The sequence below is a fragment of the Dendrobates tinctorius genome, unplaced genomic scaffold (genome assembly GCF_039654945.1).
Source record: "Dendrobates tinctorius isolate UK_male_01 unplaced genomic scaffold, ASM3965494v1 ptg000231l, whole genome shotgun sequence".
In the NCBI taxonomy this organism is placed as follows: domain Eukaryota; kingdom Metazoa; phylum Chordata; class Amphibia; order Anura; family Dendrobatidae; genus Dendrobates; species Dendrobates tinctorius.
In genome coordinates this window covers 23,248,229-23,265,799 of record NW_027361898.1, presented here as the reverse complement: position 1 = coordinate 23,265,799, position 17,571 = coordinate 23,248,229, and the positions used below count along the sequence as shown (strand labels likewise).

The window sequence follows — 17,571 nt, the reverse complement described above, 5'->3', positions numbered from 1 at the left end:
TTTCAGAACCTGAAGAAAAATATCAAAAGCCAATATTGGTCTAGGTAGTTAATAGTGTGCGCAGCATAAATATTGTACCTTTAAATGGGGGAACATATTGGCATGATCTCCAATAAAGAAAGTGTTGGGCATATATGCCATTTTCTCAGAGTACTGTTCAGCAACATCAGCTGGAGAGGTCTCCTTGTCGGTAATAATGTAATCCATGAATGGTGCCCCACTCGTTCCAGGATATCCCAGCCACATAGCCTAAAATTATCAAAGCAACTAAAATAACTATTCAACCAATAGAAAGTAATATTGTACAAAATACACAGTAAGTTATATTCTGTCTAGTGATAAGAGATTTTTGTAATCCTCAAAAACAGGAGTCTTTGTACATGAACTAAAACAATATGGTACAAGTAGCTTTAAACACACACCCTGACCTATATCAAGATTCAGTAACATCAAGGACAATGCTCTATATGACTAAGGAAGGATGAAAGTAACATTTTGGGTACTCACTGTAAAATCTGTTTCTTGTAGCCTTAAATGGGGGACACAGGAAACCATGGGTGTATGCAGCTGCCACTAGGAGGTTGACACTATGCAAAAAAAGGGTTAGCTCCTCCCCAGCATTATATACCCACCAACTGGCAGAAAGCTAATCAGTTAGTAAGAACACAGTAGAAATAAACATAACATGAATGTAACATAACAATAGAACCTGATACAACAGTAAACAAGAGCGGGTGCTGTGTCCCCCAATGAAGGCTCCGAGAAAAAAGTACCCAAAATCTTATTCTCTTTCTCGCTTCATTGGGGGACACAGGAAACCATGGGACGTCCCAAAGCAGTCCCAAGGGTGGGAAGAAGTATAATATCCTCAAGTCAGTGCACAAGCCACTGTGACTTGCAGGACCTTTCTACTAAGATTCACCTCAGATGAAGCATGAGTGTGAACCCTTTAGAACTTGGTAAATGTATGAATGGAAGCCCATGTAGCAGCTTTGCAGAGCTGTGAGGCCAACTTCTGATGGCGAACTGCCCAGGAGGCCTCCACCGAACGAGTGGAGTGTGCAGTGATCCTCAGTGGACGTGCTCTACCTCTTAGACGGTAAGCTTCCAGAACAGTGGAGCGGAGCAATCGAGCAATGGTAGACCTGGACGCAGGCAGACCTTTCCGTGGACCTTCTGGGATGATGAACAGAGAATCTCAGCCCCGGAAAGGCTGAGTCTTGGACAGGTAAACACGTAGAGCTCTCACCAGGTCCAGTTTGTTTAGTGACGGCTCTCAGGAGTGAGAGGGAGACAGAGAAAAGGATGGAAGTACAATGTCCTCATTTAGATGAAAACCGGAAACCACCTTAGGAGGAAAGGATGGAACCGGATGTAGGACCACCTTTCCTAGTGAAAAACCAGGTAGGGAGAGCAACAAGAAAGCTGCTAGCTCTGAAACTCATCTAATTGAAGTAATAGAGACTAGGAAAGCAATCTTCCAAGGAAAGGAATGTGGAAGAGATCTCATGCAGTGGTTCAAACGGAGACTCCTGTAAGACAACAAGCACTAAATTAAGATCCCAGGGGTCTACTGGGGGCTGGTAGGGGGAAAACGGATTAACTCCTTGAATGAATGCTTTGAGCTGTTGGCGAACAGCCAGATTCCTTTGGGTGAAAAACCATTGGAGCGATCTGATGAGTCTCACACCAGCAAAAAGATGCTTTCCATGTAGATGCGAGAGGATGAAGACTTCCTTGCTTTAATCATGGTCTGGACGACTTGATCAGAGAACCCAGCAGACTTCAGAACTGCGGCTTCAACATCCATGCCGCTAAATTGAGCGACTGAGAACTCTGGTGAAAGAGGGGCCCCTGCGACAAAAGATCTGGAAGTCTCCATGGCTTGTCCACTAGAAGGTTGACTAACTCTGCGTACCAGGGTCTTCGTGGCTAATCCAGAGCGATGAGTATGATGGGTATTCCCTCCACTTTTATCTTTTTGATTACCCTGAGGATCAGTGGTAGAGGTGGAAATAAGTATGGAAGGGAGAACTGTGTCCAGGGTATCACTAGTTCTTTGGATCCGATCGCTAGCGGGTCGCGAGATCTGGACACAAACTGAGGAACCTTGTGGCTGAGTCTGGACGCCATGAAGATGTCCGGAGTCCCCCCATCTGAGGCAGATCCTGTGAAAGACTGATGGATTCAGTGACCATTCGCCTGCGGTGAGACCCTCTCGGCTGAGAAAGTCTGCCGTCCAATTTTCAACTCCTGGGATGTGCACCGCGGAAATTGCTGGGACATTCTGCTCGGTCCAAGACAGGATCCACGCGACCTCTGACATCACTGCCCGACTTAAGAGTTCCCCCTTGATAGTTGACATACGCCACCCGCTGTGGCATTGTCAGACTGGACTCGAATCAGACATCCGTGAAGAAGCTCCTGCCAATGAAGCAGAGCAGGAAATATTGCTCCAAGTTCCAAAATGTTGATCGGAAGGGATGATTCCTGAGCTGACCATCGATCCTGGACCGTCAAATCTTAGAACACTGCTACACAGCCGAGAAGACTGGCGTCTGTTGCCATCTTCCAACGAATGACCTCCCGAGATGGACCGACTGGGAACACTCCTACCATTTCAGGGACAACTTTTTATCTGCGAGGCAATGGAGACAAGCCGATCCAGAGAACAGATCGACTTGTCCCATCTCGCTAGAATGAAGAGTTGAAGAGGACGCGTGTGGAACTGAGCAAACTGTACTGTTTCCATTGAAGCAACCATCTTGCCTAGTGCGCTCATGCAGAAGCAGAGGGAACAGGGAGAGCGACCTCTGAGAGACGGAATCCCATGCACAAGTGGGGTAGGAAAATCTTTGCTTGGGCAGGTCAAAAAGCATTCCCAGAAAAACAAGACGTTGGACTGGGATCAGAGATAATAAATTTTATTTCTATAGCGCCGACAAATTCTGCAGCACTTTGCATTTCAGAGGGGACTTGTACAGACAATAGACATTACAGCATAACAACAATCACATAGTTCATAACAGATACCAAGAGGAATGAGGGCCCTGCTCGCAAGCTTACAGTCTATGAGGAAAGAGGTAGACACGAAAGGTGGGAGGTAACAGTTGCCCTGATTGTATGGACCAGCCATAATGTTAAGTGTTTAACAGTACAGACACAGGGCTAATGGATGCATAAAGCATGTGGGAACATGATTATGGTAAAAACTTTTGGCTGTGCCACACAAGGATAGATTAGGTTAATGTGTTGAGGCAATAGGCCAGTCTGAATAAATGCGTTTTCATGGCACGCTTAAAATTGTGGGGATTGGGGACTAATCGTATTGACCTGGGAAGTGCATTCCAAAGAAGTGGCGCAGCACGTGTAATGTCTTGGAGACTGGAGTGGGAGGTTCTGATTATTGAGGATGCTAACCTCAGGTCATCAGCAGAACGGAGGGCGCGGGTAGGGTGGTATACTGAAACAAGGGAGGAGATGTAAGGTGGTGCTGAGCCATGGAGGGCTTTGTGGGTGAGGGTAATAAGTTTATACTGAATTCTGAAGTGGATGGGTAGCCAAGTGTAATGACTGGCACAAGGTAGAGGCATCAGTGTAACGACTGGTGAGGAATATGACCCTGGCTGCAGCATTCAAGACAGATTGGAGAGGGGAGAGTTTGGTAAGAGGGAGACCGATTAGAAGAGAGTTACAATAGTCGAGACGAGAATGAATAAGAGAAACAGTAAGTTTTTGCAGAGTCAAAAGTAAGAAAAGGTCGAATTCTAGAAATGTTTTTGAGGTGCAGATGACAAGAGCGAGCCAGTGATCGAATGTGGGGGGCAAAGGAAAGCTCGGAGTAAAGCATGACCCCAAGACAGCGGGCATGTTGCTGGGGAGTAATAGTGGAACCACACACAGAAATGGCAATGTCGGGTATTGGTACATTAGTAGAGGGAGGAAACACAAGGAGTTCAGTCTTTGACAGGTTCAGTTTCAGATATAGTGATGACATGATGTTAGACACAGCGTTTAGGCAATCACCGATGTTTTCTAGAAAGGCTGGCAAGATGTCAGGAGAAGAAGCGTATAATTGGATGTCATCAGCATAGAGATGGTACTGGAAACCAAATCTACTGATTGTTTGACCAATAGGGGCAGTGCACAAGGAGAAGAGGAGGGGCCTAGAACCGATCATTGAGGAACCCCCACAGTAAGGGGAAGGTGAGAGGAGGAGGAACCGGCAAAATATTACAGTAAAGGAGCAGTCAGAGAGATAGGAGGAGAACCAGGAGAGAACGGTGTCCTTGAGGCCAATGGAACGGAGCATAGTGAGGAGGAGCTGATGATCCACAGCAGAGCACAGCAGAAATAACTTTGCGGTGTTGACAATCCAGCCAGCCCAGACGGGAAAAAGTGTCCAGGGTGATCTGTAGACTCTCCTGGCACGACAAGGGGGTTGCGGCATTGATGAGGATGTTCTCTAGATAGGGAATGACGAGGATGCCCCCTGCTGTGTAAAATGGCCATAGCGGTCGCCATTATTTTCGTAAAAACACTGGGGGCAGTGGCTAAGCCAAACGGCAACGCTGTGAATTGGAAGTGAAGTTCCTGAAGGGTGAAATGAAGGAATCTCTGGTGAGGGGGAAAAATGGGAATGTGCAGGTAGGCAACTTGAATGACCACCGAGCAGAGAAATTCCTCTGGCTCCATGGAGACTATTACGGATCGAAGGGACTCCATCTTGAAGGGTTAATATTTGTTTTGAAATTTGAGGTCCAAGATGGGATGAACTGGACCGTCCTTTTTTTGGACTACGAACAGGTTTGAATAAAAACCTGAGAAGAGCTCTCGTGTGGGAACAGAGACAATGACTAGGAGGCCTTGAAAACACCCGGAATGAGAGAGGCATTCTTAGGTAGACGTGACTTGAAAAAACGAAATCGAGGGTTAGTAGAAAACTATCTTGTAACCGTAGGAGACGACGTCTTTGACCTAGGCGTCGTCGATTACAAAGAGCCACTTGTCCCGGAATTGAAGGACATGACTACCCACCCGGACAGACCTCCCAGGTGGAAGCGACCCGTCATGCTGAAGTGAATCTGTTGGATCCTGACCTGGGTGGCCAGCGTTGAGCAGGTCTTCAACGCCAGGTCAGAGTTGGTTTACAGGAGGGCCTTTTCCTTTGTTGCTGCACTGGGAATTTGTCCTGTCAGGGGTTACGCTGAGATGGGAACGCTCTGGAGGGTGGGCAGAGCAGGGGGTAGTGGCAAGAACCAGTCCACATTTTATCTCTTGCAGATGCCCCAAACACTCTTAATGTGTTAGGAGGCATGGGGTCCTGCCTGGTAGACACGAGAGGGTACAGCAGGGACGCAATCCCACACTGTGCTCCTGGTCTCTTCTGGAGCCGAGTGATCAATTACACTCGCCCAGATCACAAGCTGAATCTGCAAAATAGAGATTAATAAAGCACAACAAAAACTTAAGGTAGAAGCGGGGCTGAGAGCAGCCTGTGTCCACCTCCTACTAACACTAAGCTAAAACTGATTAGCTTTCAGTGGGTATATACTGCTGGGGAGGAGATAACCTTTTTTTTTTGCATAGTGTCAACCTCCTAGTGGCAGCAGCATACACCCATGGTTTCCTGTGTCCCCCAATGAAGAGAGAAACTGATAAAAAGATTATGTGTAATAAAAATACATAATTATAAAACTGTATATCCTATTTCAGACCTATATAGAATAGTGTACTAATCTCCTTACACACCTGAATTGGAGCTGCTCTTAGTGCAAATAGCTCATTTCGTGCTCCTTTGGTGTAGCCATTCATATTAATTAGAATATGAACTCCATCCTGATTTATACGATCAGCTGCTTTCCCATTACAAGGAATCTAGAAAATACAAGTTTAGGTTTTAAGGATAATCCAATGGAGAGAAAAAAATGATACGTGACACACATGAACAAGTGTAGCAAGATCTCTCACCTGGGACAAGTCAACAAAGTGGTTTGCTTCTGCCATAACTTTCACACGGAAATTGGTGCCATCATCAGGACTAAGAGCGTAACAGAAGACCTGCGAAAAAACACAAGGCAGTTACTATAAATTCACCCTGCTTTACTAAAGTAAGCCACATAGCGTAACACAATGTGGGAGATAAATAAACAAATGTGTGAAGAGAAATGTATACTTACCTCAAACTTATCAGAATTATGCATGCCAGGAATTGACTGCATCAAGTGGGAGGTGGGGTGATTTCCAAAATCGGAGCTGACATAACCCACCCTTAGTCTGCCATCGCTGGCCTTCAAATCCTTGGGATGATCATAGAGCGGCTTGTGAAGAACATTAATCTGCAAGACATTGAATAAATCAATAACAGATTTAACATATATCCATAGTTAAATATACTACATTATTTTTTCTTTAATTGTGTAATACCCCTAAGAAAAATAAATGCCACTGCTACCTTGTCTAAACACAGGTTTCCATGCCTTTCGGCAATAGCTTTCCTAAAAGCATGAGACAATGGATACAGCATACTATGGTGCGGATGTACAGATGGAAGTCTGTTCTTCTCCAGCTGATCTGCAACAATACTAACAAGTTTCTTCATCCGCTCGTCATAGTCCGTCCAATCACAGACAATCTGCAAAAACAAAAAATCACATCATTAGAAGGCTAAAAAAATGCAATTAGACCATTCTAGAAAAAAAAAAAAAAAAAATTCAGATTAACCCCTTAAGCCCCAAGGGTGGTTTGCACGTTAATGACCAGGCCAATTTTTACAATTCTGACCACTGTCCCTTTATGCGGTAATAACTCTGAAACGCTTCCATGGATACCGGTGATTCTGACATTGTTTTCTCGTGACATATCGTACTTCATGTTAGTGGTAAAATGTCATTCAAATAACTTGCGTTTGTGAAAAAAACGGAAATTTGGCAAAAATTTTGAAAATTTCGCAATTTTCCAACTTTGAATTTTTATGCCCTTAAACCACAGAGATATAGCACACAAAAAACTGAATAAGTAACATTTCCCACATGTTTACTTTACATCAGCACAATTTTGAAACCAAAATTTTATTTTGTTAGGAAGTTATAAGGGTTAAAAGTTGACCAGCAATTTCTCATTTTTGCAACACCATTTTATTTTTACGGACCACATCCCATTTGAAGCCACTTTGAGGGGTCTACATGATAGAAAATACCCAAAAGTGACACCATTCTAAAAACTGCACCCCTTGAGGTGCTCAAAACCACATTCAAGAAGTTTATTAACCCTTTAGGTGCGTCACAGGAATTTTTTGAATATTTAAAAAAAAAAAAAAAAAAAAAATTTAACTTTTTTTCACTAAAAAAATACTTAAGGTTCAATTTTTTTAATTTACCAAGGGTAACAGGAGAAATTGGACTGCAAAAGTTATTGTGCAATTTGTCCCGAGTACGCCGATACCTGATATGTGGGGGGGAACCACTGTTTCGGCGCATGGCAGACCTCAGCAGGGAAGGAGCGCCATTTGACTTTTTCAATGCAAAATTGGCTGGAATTCAGATCGGACGCCATGTCGTGTTTGGAGAGCCCCTGATGTACCTAAACAGTGGAAACCCCCCACAAGTGACCCCATTTTGGAAACTAGACCCCCCCCCCCCCAAGGAACTTATCTAGATATGTGGTGAGCATTTTGAACCCACAAGGGCTTCACAGAAGTTTATAACGTACAGCGGTACAATAAAAAAAAAAAAAAAAAAAAAAAAAAAAATCACATTTTTTCCACAAAAATGATCTTTTCACCCCCAATTTTTATTTTTCCAAGGGTAATAGGTCCCTAAAAGTTATTGTGCAATTTGTCCTGAGTACACTGATACCCCATATGTGGGTGTAAATGACTATTTGGGCGCATGGCAGAGCTCGGAAGGGAAGCAGCGCCATTTGACGTTTTTGCCTGGAATTGAGATCGGACACCATGTCGCATTTGGAAATCCCCTGATGTACCAAAACAGTAGAAACTCCCCATAAATGACACCATTTTGGAAACTAGACCCCCCAAGGAACTTATCTAGATGTGTGGTGAGCACTTTGAACCCCCCAGTGCTTCACAGAAGTTTATAACGCCCGTGCGTGAAAATAAAAAAATCGTATTTTTTCCACAAACATGATCTTTTAGTCACCAATTTTTTCATTTTCCCAAGAGTACAGGGAGAAATTGGACCCCAAAAGTTGTTGTCCAATTTGTCCTGAGTACGCTGATACCTCATATGTGGGAGAAAACTACTGTATGGACACACGTCGGGGCTCGGAAGGGAAGTAGTGATGTTTTGGAATGCAGACTTTGATGGAATGGTCTGCGGGTGTCATGTTGCCTTTGGAGAGCCCCTAAAGTACCTAAACAGTGGAAACCCCCCACAAATGACCCCATTTTGGAAACTAGACCCCCCACGGAACTTATCTAGATGTGTGGTGAGCACTTTGAACCCCCAAGTGCTTCACAGAAGTTTATAACGCCTGGGCGTGAAAATAAAATCGTTTTTTTCCACAAAAATGATATTTTTGCCCTTAATTTTTTATTTTCCTAAGGGTAACAGGAGAAATTGCACCCCAAAAGTTGTTTTGCAATTTGTCCTGAGTAGGCTGATACCCTATATGTGGGGGTAAAACACTGTTTGGGCGCATGGCAGAGCTTGTAAGGGAAGGAGCACCATTTGACTTTTTCAACGCAGAATTGGCTGGAATTGAGATCAGACACCATGTTGCATTTGGAGAGCACCTGATGTGCCCAAACAGTGGAAACCCCCCAATTATAACGCCAACCCTAACCCCAACACACCCCTAACCCTAATCTGAGCCCTAACCCTAGCCCTAACCCTAACGGGAAAATGGAAATAAATACTTTTTTTTAATTTTTTTATTTTTCCCTAACTAAGGGGGTGATACCGGGGGGTTTGATTTACTATTTATGGCGGATTTTATGTTTGGCGGCTGTCGCACGCTAAAAGACGCTTTTTATTGTAAAAATAGTTTTTGCATCACCACATATTGAGAGCTATAATTTTTCCGTATTTTGACCCACCGAGTCATGTGAGGTCTTATTCTTTGCGGGACGAGTTGACGTTTTTATCCGTACCATTTTTGGGCATGTGACATTTTTTGATCGCTTTTTATTCCGATATTTGGGAAGCAGAATGAACAAAAACCTGTGATTTTCTTTTGGGGGGGGGGGGGGGTGCGTTTACACCGTTCCGCGTGCGGTAAAATTGATAAAGCGCTTTTATTCTTCGCGTCGGTACTGTTACAGCGATACCTCATTTAGGTCGTTTTTTTATGTTTTGTCGTTTTTTGCAATGAAAACAATTTTATATAAAAAATAATTATTTCTCGTTCACCTTATTGGGGGACACAGAGACCATGGGTGTATGCTGCTGCCACTAGGAGGCTGACACTATGCACAAAAAAAGGTTAGCTCCTCCTCCGCAGTGTACACCCCACCGACCGGCAGGAAGTTCCTCAGTTTAGCTTAGTGTCAGTAGGAGGTGGACACGGGTCTTTTATTAGACCCCTATCTACCTCGTCGTGCGTCGTTCCTTTACAGGTTTCGGAGGGATACGGAGTGAACAGTCACATCCGTACTCCCATAAAGAGACTGAGTACGGCGTGTACTGCCACCCCGTATCCTCATAGGTCTCCGCGGCAGGACCAGGAGCCTCGCTCAGGTGCGTGCCAGCTATACGGACGGTCCTTGCCCCCCGCCTCCCACCATCTCGCCTACCAGAGCCTGACGGTTGGACGAGGCGTGGATTCCATAAAGACGACAGACAGCGTGGGATTCTCAGGTACCTTTATTGTGGCCCCCGGCCTGGGTGAGTATGCGGTCTAGCGGTCCCCCGGCGTTTTCATCCTAAGGCGGTAGCCAGGGGACCACGGTAGGGCCTGCGCCACATCCATGAAGGCCCCTTTTCTTTCAGGCCTTGTTCTGCGCCCCCCCCCCCCCCCGTCCGTTTCTTCTTCATCCCGGCAGGGGTATACAGGGGTCGGGCTGTGGGAAGCAGGGACGCGGCCCGGGGTTGCGGCGCATCTTCCGCGCCGACCCCCTGCTGACAGGCGGCCGGCGCTATTAATTTAGGCCCCGGCTTCATCTCGGGCCTACCGCTGCGTCGCGGCCACGCCCCCTGCCCCTTTCTTCTAAGCGGGCTTCTCTCCCGCCCGTCCTAGGCCTTCCCAGCCCCCTTGCCTCACACCAGCCTGCTATTGGACAGCGGGCGGTGCTAAGGGCATCTCTGAGGCGAGCTCCGCCCTTCTCCCTCTGGCAGCGCGCCCTTTCCCTGGTGGTCGCCATCTTCTCAGCCTGCCAGCCGGACCTCATTCCCTGCTGGATTTCGGTCGCTGGGCCTTTTTTCAGCCGGATTGGCCTGGCCTCATCCTGCAGCCAGATCAGAGAGCGTCGCCCTTGGGGACACCGGACCGTGAGTAGCTCTGCACCTGCAGACTGACACCCTTCTCTGCCTTCTGTCCCCCAACCGGCCTGCACTGCCTCTCTTTTCACTATGTCCAACGCTAAGTCTGATCGTACCCGCTCTGCTTCCAGCCCGACGCCGCTCAGGAGCCATCCATAGCCCCAGGGGCGAGTGAGCCCCCCATGCCGGGTTGGGCCTCCTCTTAATCACAGTCAGTGGCAGACCTCATCAAGGTGTCTCAGTCCCTAGTAGCCGTTCTGGACAAGTTGCCCTTGGGAGCTTCGGCGGGACCCAGCACGTCTCAGGACGTCCCATCTGACCCAGCCAGCGGCAGTCGCAAGAGGCCCAGGCAGGACCTCCAGGCGGAGTCCTCCCCTCGTCCTACCTCACCCCATAGTCCCCAGCAGTCTCCCTCTCGGGCCTCCTCCCCCGAGTCAGGCGAAGCGCTTTCGGAATCGGAAGGGGTCTTAGAGCTGGATTCGGACCAGGATGCGAACATGAAGGTGACGGTGCAAAACCTCATTGCCGCGATTCACCATACCTTTGACATCGCTGACACCCCTGCGAAATCCTCAGATCAGGAGGTTTCGTCCAGACGGGCGGAAACACCATCCAGGGTGTTTCCCTTCCATTCTGAGTTTGGAAAGATTTTTACAAAGGAGAGAGAAGATCCGACCAGACGCTTTCAAAGAGGAAAGCGTCTCGGCGTGCTGTACCCGTTTGCTAAAGAGCTCACGGACAACTGGGCCGCTTCTCCCTCGGTGGACCCTCCCGTGTCCAGACTTTCTAATAATACGGTCCTTCCGCTGTCAGGGGTGGCGTCGCTAAAAGATTCTAATGATAGGATCATAGAATCTCTAGCAAAATCTGCCTTCGAAGCGGCATCAGCAGCGGTATGTCCAGTCTTTGTTTCTTCTTGGGCAGCAAAGGCCATATCCACTTGGGCAGATGACCTTCGGCAGGGCATTCTGGATAAGGCACGACCAGAGCATTTGGCCGATCTCGCCAATCAGATTTCCCATGCGGGGGATTATCTGCTTTCTGCCTCCTTGGATGCCGCATCTTGCGCAGTTCAGGCGTCAAGTAACATCGTGGCAATCCGACGTACAATTTGGCTCAAGGCCTGGCAGGCGGACTTGTCCTCAAAAAAGTCTCTGACCAATCTGCCTTTTCAGGGAGTGCGTCTCTTCGGATCACAATTGGATCAGATTATTAAGGACGCTACCGGAGGTACGAGTTCTCTTCTCCCCTCCAAGCCTCGCAGACCTCCTCCAAGGCGTCAGTTTCGTCCCTGTCGGACTTTCCGCCATTTCAATACGGCGGAAAACCCTTCCAACCAGCAAAGGCCACAGGCACGTCAGGAAAGAAAGAAGGTTTCCTTCAGGCCCACTCCGTCCTGGCGGTCCCACTCTTCCCAGGGAAGACCGTCCAGATCTAGATCTGGATGGTCTACGTCCGCATGACTACCATCGGTCTCCCGTGGGTCCCTTCCAATTGGGAGGTCGACTTCTCTTCTTCAGCGACGTCTGGCTCGCCTCAGTAGAGGACGCTTGGGTCAGAGAGGTTGTATCAACAGGATACAAAATAGAGTTCATTTCTCTTCCACGGGATCGTTTCTTACAATCCCGTCCGCCGAGGGATCCGGCCTTGGTCCCGGGGTTCGGTTTGGCCATCACCTCTCTTCTCAGTTCCGGGGTGATTGTGCCCGTTCCCGAATCGGAACGCTTCACAGGGTTTTATTCAAACCTGTTTGTGGTGCCGAAAAAGGACGGGACAGTTCGACCCATCTTGGATCTCAAGTTACTCAACAAGAGAGTTCGCCTTCGCCACTTCCGGATGGAGTCAGTTCGCTCGGTAATTGCTTCCATGGAGGAGCAGGAATTCATGGGTTCCATAGACATCCAAGATGCCTATCTACATGTGCCCATATTTCCCGGACATCAGAAGTTCCTGCGGTTTGCGATTCTTCACGAACATTACCAGTTCGTCGCGCTTCCTTTCAGGCTCGCCACCGCTCCCAGAGTCTTCACGAAGATTATGGCGGCGTTGATGGCCTTCTTGAGGATCAGAGGTCTCGTTCTTTTTCCGTACCTCGACGATATCCTGATCAAGGCCCCCTCCTTTCAACAGGCCCGCCTAAGTGTGGCGATCGTTCTAGACACCCTGTCCAGTTTTGGGTGGATCGTCAACCGGGAAAAGTCCTGTCTGGTCCCTACTCAACGCCTTGCGTTTCTGGGCCTTCTGTTCGACACTCGTCGGTCAAGGGTATTTCTCCCACAAGACAAGATTCTTTCCCTGCAGCAGGGCGTGCGATCATTACAGATCACACGATTTCCATCCCTCAGGTCAGCCATGAGGGTCCTGGAGAAGATGGTGGCGGAGATAGAGGCAGTTCCCTTTGCCCAATTTCACGCCAGGCCACTCCAGCAGGCCATTTTGTCCAGGTGGAACAGGTCGGCTCTGTCTCTGGATCGTCCGGTTCGCCTTTCCTGCCGGATCAGGCGGTCTCTCAACTGGTGGTTGACGTCTCCCCTCATTCTCTTGGGGCGGTCTTTTCCCGTTCACTGGCAGATTGTCACTACGGACGCCAGCCTCATCGGCTGGGGTGCAGTGTTCCGCAATCACACTGTTCAGGGTCGATGGTCGACTCAGGAATCAGCTCTGCAGATCAATGTCCTAGAGATACGGGCGATCCATCTAGCTCTCGTCCACTGGGAAAGGCGCCTCAAGGGCCTGCCTGTCAGGATTCAGACAGACAATGCCACAGCGGTGGCGTATATCAACCGCCAAGGGGGGACACGGAGTGTCTCAGCCCTGGCGGAAGTGTCCAGAATTCTTCAATGGGCAGAGACCTTTGTTCCAACGATTTCCGCGGTTCACATTCCCGGCGTGGACAACTGGGCCGCCGATTTCCTCAGCCGCGAGGGCCTCGCGGCAGGGTAATGGTCCCTACATCCGGAGGTGTTTCATCTGCTCTGCCGTCGGTGGGGAACCCCGGATGTAGACCTCATGGCATCTCGCCTCAACAGGAAAGTACCACAATTCGTGTCCAGGTCTCGGGACCCTCTGGCAGTGGGCGCCGATGCTCTGGCCGTCCCTTGGTCACAGTTCGTGCTCCCCTACCTGTTCCCTCCTCTGCCTCTTCTTCCCAAGTTGTTGAAGAAAATCAAAGCAGAGGGGATTCCAGTCATCCTCATCGCCCCGAATTGGCCCAGAAGGTCTTGATTCGCAGACATTGTCAACCTTCTCGCGGACGCCCCCTGGAAGCTTCCCGACGGGCAGATCTGCTGTCTCGAGGCCCGATTTGCCACCCCAATTCTCGGTCGCTCAATTTAACGGCGTGGCTGTTGAGACCGAGGTTTTGAGACGGGCAGGATTCTCTGATCGGGTAATTCATACCATGATCCGCGCCAGAAAGCCTTCTTCTTCGAAGGTCTATTACCGTACTTGGAAAGCCTATTTCTCCTGGTGTGAGGCCAATGACATCGCGCCCTTGGTTTTTTCGCTCCCTTCTATTCTGGCGTTTCTTCAGGCAGGGCTGGATGCGGGGCTTGCTCTCAGTTCCTTGAAGGGTCAAGTTTCGGCACTGTCCATTTTATTTCAGAAAACGCTGGCCTCCCGGCCCCAGGTCAAAACCTTCCTCCAGGGTGTGGCTCACACGGTTCCTCCGTACCGAGCTCCCGTGGATCCTTGGGATCTTAATTTGGTTCTTCAGGTTCTGCAGGGTCCTCCTTTTGAACCTCTCAGGGACGTTTCCCTTTCCCTCCTTTCTTGGAAAGTGGCCTTTCTGGTGGCCATTACCTCCATCCGGCGCGTGTCGGAATTAGCGGTACTTTCTTGCCGCTCTCCTTTTTTGGTCCTTCATCAGGACAAGGTAGTTCTGCGGCCTCCGCCCTCTTTTCTTCCGAAGGTGGTATCTTCGTTTCACCTCAATGAGGACATTGTTCTGCCATCCTTCTGCCCGAGCCCAGCTCACCCTCGGGAGCGGTCTTTGGACAAGCTGGACCTAGTCAGGGCATTGAGAGTCTATCTAGCCCGGACGACTTCATTGCGGAAGTCAGACTCTCTGTTCATCACCCAGCCTCAAAGGCCACTATTGCGCGCTGGATCAGATCGGCAATTTTGGAGGCATACCGGGTCAAGCATCGAGTGGCCCCTCCAGGGATCAGAGCGCACTCTACCCGGGCGGTGGGTGCCTCCTGGGCGGTGCGCCACAGAGCTTCCGCGCTGCAGCTTTGCAATGCTGCAACGTGGTCATCGGTTCACACCTTTGTGAAATTCTACAGGGTCCACACCTACGCTTCGGCGGACGCCAGCCTATGTAGGATCCTGCAGGCTGCGGTGGCGAGTCCACTGGCCTGATGAAAGTTTGTTTCCCACCCCAGGGACTGCTTTGGGACGTCCCATGGTCTCTGTGTCCCCCAATAAGGCGAACGAGAAAACAGGATTTTTTGGGTTGCTTACCGTAAAATCTGTTTCTCGGAGCCTTCATTGGGGGACACAGCACCCTCCCATGTTCTACAACTCCTGTTCTTATGTTTGTCGGTTTGTTACAGTTGAGTTGTTTGTTCTGCTTTCAATCTATTCTGTTACTTCTCCTACTGCTTTCTCACTAACTGAGGAACTTCCTGCCGGTCGGTGGGGTGTACACTGCGGAGGAGGAGCTAACTTTTTTTGTGCATAGTGTCAGCCTCCTAGTGGCAGCAGCATACACCCATGGTCTCTGTGTCCCCCAATGAAGGCTCCGAGAAACAGATTTTACGGTAAGCAACCCAAAAAAATCCTGTTTTTTGCATCGCTTTATTCTGCGAGCTATAACTTTTTTATTTTTTTGTGGATGATGCTGTGTGGCGGCTCGTTTTTTGCGGGACAAGATGACGTTTTCAGCGGTACCAAGTATATTTATATGCGTCTTTTTGATCGCGTGTTATTGCACTTTTTGTTCGGTGGTATGATAAATCATTTTTTGCTTCGTTTTTTTATTTTTTAAGGGGTTCGCTAAAGGGGTTAACTAATGGGACAGTTTTATAGGGCGGGTCGCTACGGACGCGCCGATACCAAATATGTGTACTTTTATAGTTTTTTTTCTTTTCAAAAAATGAATTTGGGAATTTTTTTAGCGATTTTTTTTTTTTAATTATTTTTCACGCTTTTTTTTAAATTTTTTTTTTTTAACTTTATTAGGTTGTCCCAGGGGGGACATCACTGTCCTGTGACAGACCGCTGATCTGTCACATCACAGATCACTGTGACAGATCAGCGATCTGTCACAGGCATAGACGCAGACTTCCTCATGCCTGCGCTTTGCAGACACTGAGGAAGTCAGCTCCCTAAAAATGAATTTATTGGGGAATATATATTTTTTTTTTTTTTACTAATTTATTTAGCGATTTTTTTAAAATTATTTTTACACTTTTTTTTTTTTTTTTTTTTACTTTATTACATAGTCCCAGGTGGGACATCACTGTCCTGTGACAGATCAGCAATCTGTCACAGGCAGTTCTGCAGACTTCGCTTTGCAGGCAGTGAGGAAGTCAGCTCCCTAGAGGTCCCCGAAGGCCCCCGTCGCCATCTTGGATCCGGGGGCCTGTAGGGAAAGAGACCCCCGCAGCAGCGCTGCACATTGCGCTGCCGTGGGGGGCTCAGGGAAGCACAGAGGGAGCTCCCTCCCTGCCGATGCTTCCCTTTAACTCCCGGTACACCGCGATCGCGTTTGATCGCGGTGTACAAGGGGTTAACGTGTCGGGGGCGGTCCGTGACCGCCCCTGCCACATTGTGCCGGGTGTCATCTGTGATAATCAGCTGACACCCGGCCGCGATCAGCGGCGCTCACCACGTGGGCGCCGCTGATCGCATTAGACGTACTATCCCGTCCTTGGGAGTTAAGTCCCAGGGCACATGGACGGGATAGTACGTCTAATGGCAGAAAGGGGTTAAATAAAAGTTCAACGATGCAAAAAATCACATCATAAAAAGGGTAAAAGTGCATTTAGACCATTCTAGAAAAAAAAAAAAAAATTCAGATTAAATAAAAGTTCAACGATTCAAAATATTAAATCTCATCAAGGGTGCTCCAGCCACTGGCATCTCCATTAATTTGGTCTATGGACTGATTTTGGTCCTGAATGACCAAAAAGAGGTGGCTGCACATGCATGGACAATTTTTAATTGATATTGGAAAGAATTCAGTGTACTTTCAAGTCCTTACACTTTTACAAGCATGATTGCTACCCGGGTACGATTCCTACTGGCTGTGGTTTGGCAGCATGAATCCACTGACATTCCTTCAAACACTAATCTTTAAGAAAAAAAATATTTTAACCTTTTACATCTTAAGTGGAAAAACCATTTCTCATACCTGAAGACAGTGTGCCAAGTTGCAATATGCATCTGGGAAATCCGGTTTTAGCTTTAAAGCAGTCCTGTATGAAGCTATTGCTTCTGGTATGTTACCAGAATCCTATGGGGCAAGAACGACACATTTAGAAGTAATAAACCACAGTCTCTCTCCCAATGCTTTCAATAATGCAGATATTTTCAAGCATTGATTTAACATTTACGTACCTTATGAATGGATGCAAGATTACTGTGAGCGTCAGCAAATGCTGGATTGATCTGGATAGCTCTGGTATAGCACTGCAGTGCTCCTTGGACATCCTGCATCTCCTTCAATGTGTTACCCATGTTTGAATAAGCATCAGCAAATGTTGGACTGATTCTGAAAAGAAAAGAAACCTTGAGCATAGAAAAAGAACAAAAAGGCTTTACCAAATTTACCATACAAGTCCAAATTACCGAATGGCTTCCTTGTAATGCATGAGAGCTTCTTGAAGCTTTCCTTGCTGTTGCAGTACACTGGCCAGATTAGAATGAGCTGCTGCAAACTCTGGAAACACCTAAAATGCAAAAATATTATGTGCTACAGGTGAGTTTTTAAAAAGCAAAAAACACTAAGCATTTTGAACAACTTGATCAGCATCTACCTCTAGAGCTTTCCGATACAGACGCACAGCTTCCTCAATATTTCCTTGTTCTCGCTTAATGTTGGCCAGGTTATTCAGAGAATCAGCATGAGTCGGACAGAGGCGAAGAGCAGTGTTGTAGCATTCTTCAGCATCGACAACCTTATTAA

At 47.8% G+C, this 17,571-nt stretch overlaps 1 protein-coding gene across 3 annotated transcripts in view; it reads right to left on the bottom strand.

Moving 5' to 3' along the window:
- The window catches only part of OGT (O-linked N-acetylglucosamine (GlcNAc) transferase), a 118,371-nt gene that overhangs the window by 28,585 nt on the left and 72,215 nt on the right, over positions 1 to 17,571 (bottom strand). For all 3 annotated transcript variants that reach the window (XM_073556189.1, XM_073556190.1, XM_073556191.1), the window contains 9 exons: positions 17,423 to 17,563; positions 17,235 to 17,335; positions 17,004 to 17,157; positions 16,798 to 16,899; positions 6,455 to 6,634; positions 6,180 to 6,338; positions 5,971 to 6,060; positions 5,752 to 5,877; positions 79 to 249 (listed from right to left, as the gene is read on the bottom strand). In XM_073556189.1, coding sequence (XP_073412290.1) covers positions 79 to 249; positions 5,752 to 5,877; positions 5,971 to 6,060; positions 6,180 to 6,338; positions 6,455 to 6,634; positions 16,798 to 16,899; positions 17,004 to 17,157; positions 17,235 to 17,335; positions 17,423 to 17,563 — 1,224 coding nt within the window. The remainder of the gene's footprint in view (positions 1 to 78; positions 250 to 5,751; positions 5,878 to 5,970; positions 6,061 to 6,179; positions 6,339 to 6,454; positions 6,635 to 16,797; positions 16,900 to 17,003; positions 17,158 to 17,234; positions 17,336 to 17,422; positions 17,564 to 17,571) is intronic.